At 46.5% G+C, this 12,047-nt stretch overlaps 1 protein-coding gene across 5 annotated transcripts in view; it reads right to left on the bottom strand.

The window, feature by feature from the left end:
* SEZ6L (seizure related 6 homolog like) overlaps nt 1–12,047 on the bottom strand; it is a 199,751-nt gene that overhangs the window by 36,411 nt on the left and 151,293 nt on the right. For all 5 annotated transcript variants that reach the window (XM_033837912.2, XM_073790260.1, XM_073790261.1 and 2 more), the window contains exon 10: nt 1,421–1,617. In XM_033837912.2, coding sequence (XP_033693803.1) covers nt 1,421–1,617 — 197 coding nt within the window. The remainder of the gene's footprint in view (nt 1–1,420; nt 1,618–12,047) is intronic.

Raw genomic sequence — 12,047 nt, 5'->3', positions numbered from 1 at the left:
GGGAAAAGAGTATGGAGGTTCCTTAAAAAACTAAAAATAGAGCTATCATATGATCCAGTAATACTACTCCTGGGCATATATCTGGAGAAAACCATAATTCGAAAAGATACACGCACCCCAACGCCAATAGCAGCACTATTTACAACAGCCAAGATGTGGAAGCAACCTAAATGTCCATCAAGAGAGGAATGGATAGGGCTTCCCTGGTGGCGCAGTGGTTGACAGTCTGCCTGCCGATGCAGGGGACACGGGTTCGTGCCCCGGTCTGGGAAGATCCCACATGCCGCAGAGCGGCCGGGCCCGTGCGTCCGGAGCCTGTGCTCCACAACGGGAGAGGCCACAACAGTGAGAGGCCGCGTACAGCAAAAAAAAAAAAAAAAAAAAAAAAGAGAGGAATGGATAAAGAAGATGTGGTACCTATATATAATGGAATATTATTCAGCCATGAAAAAGAATGAAATAATGCCATTTGCAGCAACATGGATGGACCTAGAGACTGTCATATGGAATGAAGTAAGTCAGACACAGAAAGACATATACCACATGATGTTGCTTATATGTGGAATCTAAAAAAAGAGTACAAATGAACTTATCTACAAAACAGAAATAGAGTTACAGATGTAGAAAACAAACTTATGGTTACCAGGGGAGGAGTGGGGAAGGGATAAATTGGAGATTGGGACTGACATATACACACTACTATATATAAAATTGATAACTAATAAGGACCTACTATATATCACAGGGAATTTTACTCAGTACTCTGTAATGGCCTATATGGGAAAGGAATCTAAAAAAGAGTGGATATATGTATATGTGTAACTAATTCACTTTGCTGTACACCTGAAACTAATATAACATTGTAAATCAACTATACTCCAATAAAAATTTAAAAAAATAAAGTATGGGAGGTAGGAGAGAAAGGGCTGTCTTGGTTGGATGGGGCTGCAGGAGAAGAAGAGTCCTTATGGGAGAGCCAAGCTTCAGTTCAGGCAAGATGGCATAGGTAATGCTTTGAGAAGTTGCAAATATGGAAGAGTGTGTTGATGATATAAAGTCACAGCTGACTGCAAATGAAAAATGATGAATCTTAAAGTTATGAGACGTTATCTACTAAGTCCTGATATCAACCCTGTGGAGGAGGTATCACTATTTCCATTTTACAGATGACAAAAAAGAGGCTCGGAGAGGTTAAGTGACTTGCCCAAGGTCACCCAGTCATCAATGATAATCCTAAGATTTGAACCCTTGTCCTTCCGACTAGAGAGACCAACCTCTTAAAAAAAACGACGTATATTTACCGTGTCAATATATTAAAAAACTCATGTAGCACAACCCTCCCCAAAAGACATATCTAGAAGAAATTGTCTTAACTTGCACCTAAACCCAAGGAGAAAAAGTGACTGGCTAGAATACTTACCTATGTAGTTCATGATGAATCCCTGGCCCTTCCCAAAGATGAGCCCGGCAGGGTCTGAGTGGAACTGGATGGTTAGGTCCGGCGTGGACGAGTACAGCTTCTGGGGTCCGCTGTTTCCAAGGTACTGCCCCAAGATGTGGGGCATGACCTCATCACCGTCGTAGATGGTCAGGATGTCGCTGTTGCTTAGGTTCAGGCTTGAGGAGCAGAGAGAAGACGAGGGGTCTTGTGAAGCCAAGTTAACAGGCATTCAACAAACCTTTGATTTCTTTTTTCAAGCAACACTCATTTTCTTGAGATATACTATGCGTCAGATCCCAAGCTAGGAACTGGGGGTGAGGAAGGCATTGACTGAACCTGTGAACAGGATGTGCTCATCCTTCTAAAAGCATCGCACACAGATCTGTGGATGGATTGGGCCTTTGAAGACTCATTCATGAAACGACCTTCCCAGCATGAAGCTCACTGCAGAGTCAAGTGCTGCATTGTCTGTAGAACTGCCTTCAATACCCGTCATTAACAACTTTTTTTCCTGGGTGAAACTAAGTGCTGGGCATTGAGCCACCTGCTGGGGGTGTGACATGGGTCTTCCATTTTTCTGTGATGCAGAGCAAGCTGACTGCTTGCTAATGATAAGTTGCATTCTTATACAAGGTGAAATGATCCTTCCACTTATCGTCGGCAAATTCCTCAAAATCAACCAGCTAATCTATTATGTTTAGAGGACGGAACAGAGAATGGGATGGAGCACTTATTCATGAAATATGCTCCAACCTGCCATCACTATTCAGAGCATCACAGGATGACACATTTTTAAAGACCCAAACACAACAGAGTACCTTGACACTAAATATTTGGACAGCGATGGACAGTTAATAATCCAGAAAGCACTTCAGTACGGCAAAGAAACCTGTGCTATGTTAGGTGTGCTGGATAAAATTGATCTGTGATTGTAGGAACGCCAGACAGTTCAGCTTCGGCTGTATCAATCACGGACAGATATTAACTTACGCCTCTTTCCTTCCTTTCTCCTTCTCCGCTTCTCTCTTTCTTCCCTTTTTCTCTTATGTCTTTCTCCTTTACTTGTATCCCCTCCCTAATATTTCCAAGCACCTACTATGTGCCAGGCACCGTGCTGTGCTCAGAGGACACGAGGAGTCACAGAGCAGAGGTCTGTTTAGACGAGAAAGCCAGGGATTGTGGTAGGAGTTACAGTCAATGTAGGTGCAGAGAAGTGTGTCTAACTCAGATGGGGGGCATCAGAGAGGCCTCCCTGGAGGAAGTGATCCTCAAGAAAGAGAAGGGGACCACTAGGCAGATAAACAGGAGGTTGGGGGGAGAGGGCAGTGCCTGAGGCAGAGGGAAGAAGGAAGAGGGGTCACAACTCCTGAAGGAACTTGCCTGGTGGTCAGTGTGCCTGGCTCTGGGTATAGACATGGAAGCAGGAGTCAGAAGGGTTTAGAGAGACAAGTTTAGGTCACTTGGATGTCATCTTGCTGGGGATGGGAGACAGTAAAGGATTTTAAACAGGAGCATCCTGACTGAGCAATTCACTGCCAGAGGAGAGGCGTCCCCACCTCCCCACGCCCCCGCTTCATCCACTGCCCAAGGGCGGTGTTTGCTGCCACTCCAGGAGCAGGGAGGAGATGTGGAAACCACCCATGTTGTTGGTGCTTCAAGTAGTAAGAACAAAGCAACAGAAACACAAGGCACACTGCTGAAGGTCTCTTTCCAGAGGGCAGGGGACATATTTTATCTACCATAATTCCTCATGTCAAGTTGTCCCAACAGGTGGCTTAGGGAGATTCTAACTGTCCCATAACCTCCATCAGCTTCCCCGGCACCACCCCCAAACATCCTCTCCTAACAAAAGCTGTGCGCTTGCTTTGCACACAGGGCTTCCAGACAAGCTCCGAGACTCCACCTCCTCCCCGCCAGTTTACAACCAGGCGACAGCCGCTAAAGCCCTATTACATTGACATTCTGGAGTCGCCGCCTTCTCTTGCACACAGTAGGTGCTCAATAAATGCTATGCCATGAAAGAGTCTGCTGGAGACCCTATTTGACAACAGAAATAGTAGGGTTGATGTCAGCTTTTGAACTATGGAAGAGCCTCTTAACTCCAGTACCATGAAAACATCAATAGCTCATGAAAGTGCTGGATTAGGCTAGTGCGAAACGTGGTAGATGGCAGATATATTCCATAAGCCAACTTCACAGCCGATCCGCTGGTAACAGTGGGTTGCAGACAGTGTACAACTTGGCTTTATTCTATCATTCATTTCAATGATCTCAATGCAGTAGAAGCATCTTCAAGGGTGCAAACAGCTTTCATGTGAAAACCCTAGCACAACTCTCTGTTCTTTCTAAAACAGGAAGGAGCACACAGCCTTGGAAATCAGAAAGCTCTGGTTTCATTCTTGGTTCGACACTTTCATGGAGGGCATGTGTTTTCTCTGAAGTTCCTTGTCTGCGAATAGGGCTTAATATTTCCAGTCTATGTCATGGGCTTTCAGAGTGAGGTAAGGCAGGCAGAAGATCTGGGATGAGACTCTAGGTTCACTGGTAGCACCTGAACAAGTCTGGTCAGGTCATTTGAATGTATGTCATGTTGTAATGTTACTATGAGCTTCATCACCACCACCACCATCATCATCACTATCACTGTCACCACCACCATCACCACCACCATCACCATCATTCTCTTTTTGGATTGCCATTTACACCAAATGACATCAGACGGCTTATGTCTGTGATTCTCAGCTAGAGGTGGTTTTGCCCCTTGGAGACAGTTGGCAATGTCTAGAGACATGGTTGTCCCGGGGGGGCGGGGGAGGTATGCCACTGGTGAGTCCATGTCAGGGAGACTGTTAAAACATCCTACAATGCACAAGATAGCCTTCTCCCAAATAAAGAATTTGGACCACGATTATCTGGTCCAAAATGTCAACAGTGCTAAGGCTGAGAAACCCTTATGTATGGGAATGCATTTTGTAAACTGTGTGCAACAAACTATTAAATGCAACTTCTCCTGTCATCCTGGAATTTCAAAGTCCCCTAAGCTAAGAATAAGCCAACAGGGACTAAGCATTCCTACTTTCTAAAGGGATAGACGTGGCCGTTGTTTAAGGCTGGGTTCTCGGGACTTCCCTGGTGGCACAGTGGTTAAGAATCCACTTGCCAATGCAAGGGACACGGGTCTGAACCCTGGTCCGGGAAGATCCCACATGCCGCGGAGCAACTAAGCCCGTGCGCCACAACTACAGAGCCTGTGCTCTAGAGCCCACGTGCCACAACTACCGAAGCCCGTGCGCCTAAAGCCCATGCTCCACAACAAGAGAAGCCACTGCAATGAGAAGCCCGCGCACCGTAAGAAGAGTAGCCCCCGCTCGCCGCAACTAGAGAAAGCCCGTGCGCAGGAACGAAGACCCAATGTAGCCAAAAATAAATAAATTTATTAAGAAAAAAAAAAAAAAGACTGGGTTCTCCAGAAGCTGAGCCTGAGCAAAGATGTGAGTGTCTCTTGGAGTCTGGCTTATCTGGGAGGCCACCCCAAGCAGCACTGGTGGGGAAGTGACACAGAAGGAAGGGAATGAGCCAGTGCATGGTGCGTAGATGGGCAAGTTCCACTGTGGGCAGTGGGCTCAGTCCTGCAGGAACTGTGAGAGATGGTGCAGAACATACCTTGGGGGAGAGGGAGCTGGGGTATTTATCTTCCAGCTCCCATCCCTCATTGGCTGAGGACTGCTACTAGGGGTACTAAATCTCCAGCACTTCTGACTTGCCCACGTGGTACCAGAGAGAGCCTTCAGGTGAAGAGGGCTGCAGTAGGAAGCCATCCTGAGCACACAGTGGCAAGGGCTACAGGGCTTGGATAAGGCACCAGTGGCATCTGCTACCACCATCTATGCAGCTCTTTCAATCTGAGCCCTTCACCCACTTCTAGCTTAATGAAGGCAAGGAATTCCCTGGGCGATCAAAGAGGCTTGCAGGAAAGGCTGCCTTAAGGGGCAGGTCACTGTGGGAGGGAACCAAGGGGAGGGGAGAAGGTGTACACCCTCATCTGGTGAAGAGGGCTTCGAAGAAACTCTTGGTGGCTTGACAGTGACTGCATTTGATGTTCACCAAGAAAAGAGGAATGAGAAAAATTAGCCTGGAGCTGCCCGCCTACCTGGGGGCAGAGCAAAGGGAGAAAGGGGGGTGCTGGGAGTGAGCTACCCATCACTGATGAGAATGGGGATGTTTCCCAGGTCTAGATGTGAACCCTAATGAAGGCAGCCACTGTGCATCTCCTTAAAAATGGTCCCACTCTGAAAGGGCGATGGAATCCAGCAGAGGCGAAGGTCAAGTGCATCCAGGCTCTGCCCATATCAAGCATGCCCCGTAAGAGAGAGGAAAAAAAAAAAATCAGCATTCTACATCTTCCATAATATAACAGTGCAGTGACATTAGACTGTCCTGTGAGAAAGAAGCAGCGCACAAGGCCCTTTCTCATTGCAGGATTCCCAGCCCAAGAAGCCCTGCTGAGGGAGGGGCGAGCTTTTGAAAACGAATAATGTTTAGAGCTGTATGATTATCAGACTGAACTACACTTCTTAAAGACCCATGAAAACAAAACGTTCAGCCTGAGAAGCAAAAAAAAAAAAAAAATGGAGAAGGTACAGGAAGGGCAGTGGGAGAAAGAATAAAGTTACTCTCTCCTGGATCCTTCTGGATCCATCTTTTTGAGAGGCTGGTTCCCATGATATATACAAATGCTGATACTTCATTTTCTGTCCTGATCCAAAGACGAGCCTGCGTTTTTGCTGGCCCATCCAGCTGTGTTTGATATACTGAGTACAACCAGGGTCCCTGCCGCTGGGCCATCCTCAGCAGCTGAGAGGAAAATGCAGAGACTTATTAAGGCAGAGAGACCGGCCAAAGGGCAGAGCAGGGTTTTTTGCCGAGGGCGGAAGAGAGATGTCAGCCAGATACAATCTGAGGAGGCGCCAAGAAATCAGGGTGTCAGTTTTACTCCAGAACTAATGGGAAATGGAGTGGTTCCGGCAGGCAGGTGGGTTTGATCTGACTGGCATTGGGTGGAGCAGGTCCCCCACGGGGAGAATTCCACGGGAAGACAGCTCCCCAAGGCCAGCCCCTGCATGTGCCAGCCCCTCTTAACTGCCAGAGGGAAAGGCTTTCCTTGGGCACAGGGTCTTGAGCTCCTGCCAGAAGACCTCAGCCTCCGTGTCTCCTCCTACACCACGAGCCACCCCTTTTCCCTTGGTCTCTGCCATAGGCTTTTCTCCATCTTTCAGCTGGATTGTGGGGCAGGACCTCACGGCTTACTACCTCCATCCTTCCCTGGTCCCAATGCCTCTCCCATCAGCACTCAGGGAAATCCTTCCGAAACACAAAGCTGGACCCTTCACTTGACAGTTCAACAGGTGAGCAAACAGGGTCTATTCATACCATGGAGTCTTATTCAGCCGTGAAAAGGAATGAAGTACTGACCCACGCTACGACGCGGACGAGCCTTACAAAAGAGAAAGTCTAAAGCAGGCTACATGTTGTGTGATTCCATTTATAAGAAATATCCAGAAGAGGTAAATCCACAGAAACGCAAAGCAACTTGGTGATCGCCAAGGGCTAGGGAGACAGGCGAGGAGGATGGAGTGGGACTGCTTAATAGATACGGGTTTGTTTCGGGGATGATGAACATGTGGTAGTTACACAGCATTGTGAATGCACTAAATACCGCTGCATTGTATATGATAAAACGGTTCACAACGTGTTATGTGAATTTCATCTCAATGAAAAAAAAAAGCTACCTTACCTTAGGTAAAGTACACGTTTTTGATCCCAGTGTCAAGGCTGTATCTATGTTTTCATCCCCTCCCCTCCTCACAGCCTCATCTCTCCAACCCAATATTCCAACCCAAATATTTTACCCCCCAGCCAGACTGAATTACTTGTCAATCTCGCCAAAGAATGTGGCCCTTGCCCACCTCTGGGGCTTTCGACATGCTGTTCCCTGGACCCTGTATCCTTCCTTAGCCTTCCCTCTCTAAACCTGGGTAACCCCTCCCATCTTTTACTCTCAGTCTTTCAAGATTCGCTCACGCATAGAGCTCCCCCCTTCCCCCTTGAGTCTGGACTGGGAGCCCCTCCGTGCTCACCCCTCATACAGAGCTCAGCACTCGTGCCCCAGTGGCCTGGCATGTCTGCACGAGACCAGAGGCTCCCTGAGGCTGGGGAGCACGTGTGCCTGCTTACAGCTGTGTCCCCAGCTCTTGGCACAGCACTGAGTGTGTGCTGGGCGAATCGGCAGCAGCCCAGAGCGGTTGTCCGGGTCTCAGCCTCAGCTCCCACACAAGGCGGACTGCGGCTCTGATCCCGTCTCTGCCTGGGACCCTGACCCCAAATGGATTCTGACCTGAGCCAGCCTTGGGAGCGGGGCTTCTCTGGCCCTGGCTGCTTCTAGGACTTGCTCCCAGAGGTTAATTTGAAAGCCCTAAGTGATGGGAGCTGCCCCCAATGATTTCTGCCCCACCTGCCTCCTGGACCCCTGTTGCCCACACCCTCCATTCTTCTTAGATATGCAGGTCACCAGAATCAAGCCTGATACCACGATGCCCCTACATGCCTGATAAGCCACTTCAATGTCAACCCATGACCTTGACCAGCTGGGTTCTAGTTTCCTCCCCTCCCCCACCTTGACCCTGCTCCAGGCACATCCCGAGACCTGTCCAGTGCCTGAGCAAGCATTTGTGGGCACGCCATCCACCGCTTCCACTTCTGAATTCTTCTTTCAACTCTGCCCTGTATCAGAGCTGTAAAAACACCGGTCCCATGGGTGTTTGGGGACAAAAGGTCTACCAAGACCTCATGTAGCTTTTGAACAACAACACTGCCTACTGAGTATTAAGCACTCAAACAACAATAACGCCGCAAGCTAAGACTTACAACCATCCCCATGTTACAGATAAGGAAACTGAGGCTCAGCCAGGAGAAGCCACCTGTCCAAGGTCACGTAGGAATCAGATTCAGGACTCAGACCTAAGCCTGCCAAGCCAAAGCCTGAGATAGGAACCACTACTTCATATGATGTCCCATGAAAGCCACATATACGTGTGTCCTGAGATAGGAACCACTATTTCATACGATGTCCCATGAAAGCCACATATACGTGTGTCCTGAGATAGGAACCACTATTTCATACGATGTCCCATGAAAGCCACATACACATGTGTCCTGAGATAGGAACCACTATTTCATACGATGTCCCATGAAAGCCACATACACATGTATCCTGAGATAGGAACCACTATTTCATACGATGTCCCATGAAAGCCACATACACGTGTCCTGAGATAGGAACCACTATTTCATACGATGCCCCATGAAAGCCACATACACATGTGTCCGAAAATTGTACCCAGACAAGGACCTACTTGTATAGCACAGGGAACTATACTCAGTATTTTGTAATAACCTAAAAGGGAAAAGAATCTGAAAAAAAAATACAACTGAATCAATCGCTGTTCACCTGAAACACATACAACATTGTAAATCAACTATACTTCAATAAAAAAAAAGTGTGCCCAGGTTCAGTCTTACCTCAGAAAATGCAAATTTAAAATTACAAATAAAGCCTGCAGGATGAGGAAGCCCTGTTTCACTGCCACCCTGTATCCTTTTGTTCTCATAATGTCATACATAAAGTTCATTTGAATAACGAAAATAAAAACAAAAATAAACAAATGGAACCTAATTAAACTTAAAAGCTTTTGCACAGCAAAGGAAACCATAAATAAGACGAAAAGACAACCCTCAGAATGGGAGAAAGTATTTGCAAATGAAGCAATGGAAAAAGGATTAATCTCCAAAATATACAGGCAGCTCATGGAGCTCCACATCAAAACAACAAACAACCCAATTAAAAAATGGGTGGAAGATCTAAATAGACATTTCACCAAAGAAGACATACAGATGGCCAAGAGGCACATGAAAAGATGCTCAACATCACTAATTATTAGACAAATGCAAATCAAAACTACAATGAGGTATCACCTCACACCAGTCGGAATGGCCATCATCAAAAAATCTACAAACAATAATGCTGGAGAGGGTGTGCAGAAAAGGGAACCCTCTTGCACTGTTGGTGGGAATGTAAATTGATACAGCCACTATGGAGAACAGTATGGAGGTTCCTTAAAAAACTAAAAATGGAACTACCATATCACCCAATAATCCCACTTCTGGGCATATACCCTGAGAAAACCATAATTCAAAAGGACACATGTACCCCACTGTTCAGTGCAGCACTATTTACAATAGCCAGGACACAGAAACAACCTAAATGTCCAACGATAGATGAATGAATAAAGAAGATGTGGTACATATATACAGTGGAATATTACTCAGCCATAAAAAGGAATGAAACTGGGTCATCTGCAGAGATGTAGACAGACCTAGAGTCTGTCATACAGAGTGAAGTAAGCCAGAAAGAGAAAAACAAATACTGTATATTAACACATATATGTGGAATCTAGAAAAATGGTACAGGTGAACCTATTTGTACGTCAGGAATAGAGACGTAGACACAGAGAAAGACATGTGGATACAGGGGGGAAGGGGAGGGTGGGACGAACTGGGAGATTAGGTTTGACATAAATACACGACCACGTGTAAAATAGCTAGCTAGTGGGAACCTGCTGTATAGCACAGGGGGCTCAGCTCGGTGCTCTGTGATGACCTGGATGGGTGGGATGGGGGGTGGTGTGGGAGGGAGGTCCAAGAGGGAGGGGATATAGGTATTTTACATATATATATATATATATATATATATATATATAGTTGATTCGCTTCACTGTACAGCAGAAAATAACACAATATTGTAAAGCAATTTTACTCCAATAAAAATTTTTTTTGGTCTCCTAAACATTTTACATTTCTCGGTAACAATTTATTTCATTTTGTTGCCAATCACACACGACAGAGAATGTGATAAAATCAGCATTAAACTGGTTGCTTAGTCTGGGTGGCTTTATTTTAGTGGAATGAGATTTCTGTTATGGTTTTGGAAATTATTTTAAAAGAGTCTGGGAAGGATGCTTAAGAAACTGGTATAGCGCTTGCCTTGAGGGAGGGGGCTGTTTGCTGGGGAAGGGTGGGGAACGACTTTCATCGTAGACCCTCTTGTACCTTTGGGTTTTGAATCACGTGAATGTTTTACCTTTTCCAAAGGGATAAAAACAGCCCGAGGGACGCTCATTATGGCTTTCACTAGGGTCTAGAGAGCCAAAGAGGTGACGATGGAAGGCAAATTCGAATCTGACACATCAGCAAGTGTATCTTCTCTCGGCCAGCAGAAGGCAGTGTGCGCCTAAGCAAGGCATATGCTGCCGCTGCTCTGCAGGGCGCCCCTGCCTTCCCATCCTTACCCCAGCCAACCAGGACCCTGGAAGCGGGGAGAAGGTGGTAGGTGAGCTGCAGTTAATATTCCACAGAAGGTGTCGAAAGAAATGATGAGCACCTTGCTTTTCTTTATTCCCCTCCCAACAAACATCTGACCCTTGCTTAGAAATCTTGCCTTTTAAAATCTTTCCCGAGTAGCATTCATAAGACGATTGTAGGTAGACAAACAAATTTGGAAATGTCTAATGGTTATGCATTTATTTAAATGTGAATTAGAAAAATATATAAATATATGGTTTGCACATCCAACTTCTAATTTAACGGACATTATTTTGTTTAGAGGAAGCCAAGAGAAAAATGCAAGCCAATTTAAAGGGGAAAATAAAAAGCAGCTGGTAGTAGAATTGGACTGTGGAAATGGCAAAAATTAGCCCACAGAATACAGCTCAGTTTCTCAGCCTTCCAAGACTTCCACGAGCTCCACAGATGGGCCCCAGCCCACCTCCGCTGTCTCAAACATCTCTGGATACCAGATCCTTTGTAGCCCCTAGACCTGCCTTAGCCAGGCTGGTCCCCTGTATCTGAATGCCTCTCCTCTCCTCTCCTCTCTGCTTGACATCATTTTATAGATCCTTCTGTGCTCCTTACACCCTCCTGTATTTATGGCCATATAATAACTAGCCAAGGCTTCCATAAGGCTTCCTTGGTGCCAGGAGCTGTTCCCAGCACTTCAGATGACCATTTCACTTTATCCTTAGACAAACACTCTAAGGACTACTGTTCTCACCTGTTTCACAGATGAGCAAACTGAGCTACCCAGAGGTAGAGAAACACACTGAAGCTCAAACAGCTGGTCATACAGGAGAGCCAGAGTCTAAACCCATGTAGCTGGAAGGCAAGACCCCAGCACTGAACCACAGGACTCTACCTGCCTATGTCAGTGCCCATGTCAGCGCCCATGTCAGCTCCCATGTCGGGCTGCAAGCTCCCTGCAGGCACATGCCCTGTATCCCTGGAGCCCAGCAGGGCTTGGCACAGGTGAAATAAATGTCATTTACACGGATGAATTATGGTGAATTTATCTGTTTTTTCCAGGTGAGCAAACGGAGGGATTCAATGACTTTCCCAAGAAAACACCATCTTGCAGTCAAGGCAGGACCTCCACGGGACGGCAGAGATGGGTGATTAAATACACCGGATTTAACTAAGGGACAGGAGAGAAGCAGAA

This window comes from Tursiops truncatus, chromosome 13 (genome assembly GCF_011762595.2).
Source record: "Tursiops truncatus isolate mTurTru1 chromosome 13, mTurTru1.mat.Y, whole genome shotgun sequence".
Classification (NCBI taxonomy): domain Eukaryota; kingdom Metazoa; phylum Chordata; class Mammalia; order Artiodactyla; family Delphinidae; genus Tursiops; species Tursiops truncatus.
Note: the sequence above shows the minus strand (reverse complement) of the source record. Positions and strands in the feature narration are given on the sequence as shown.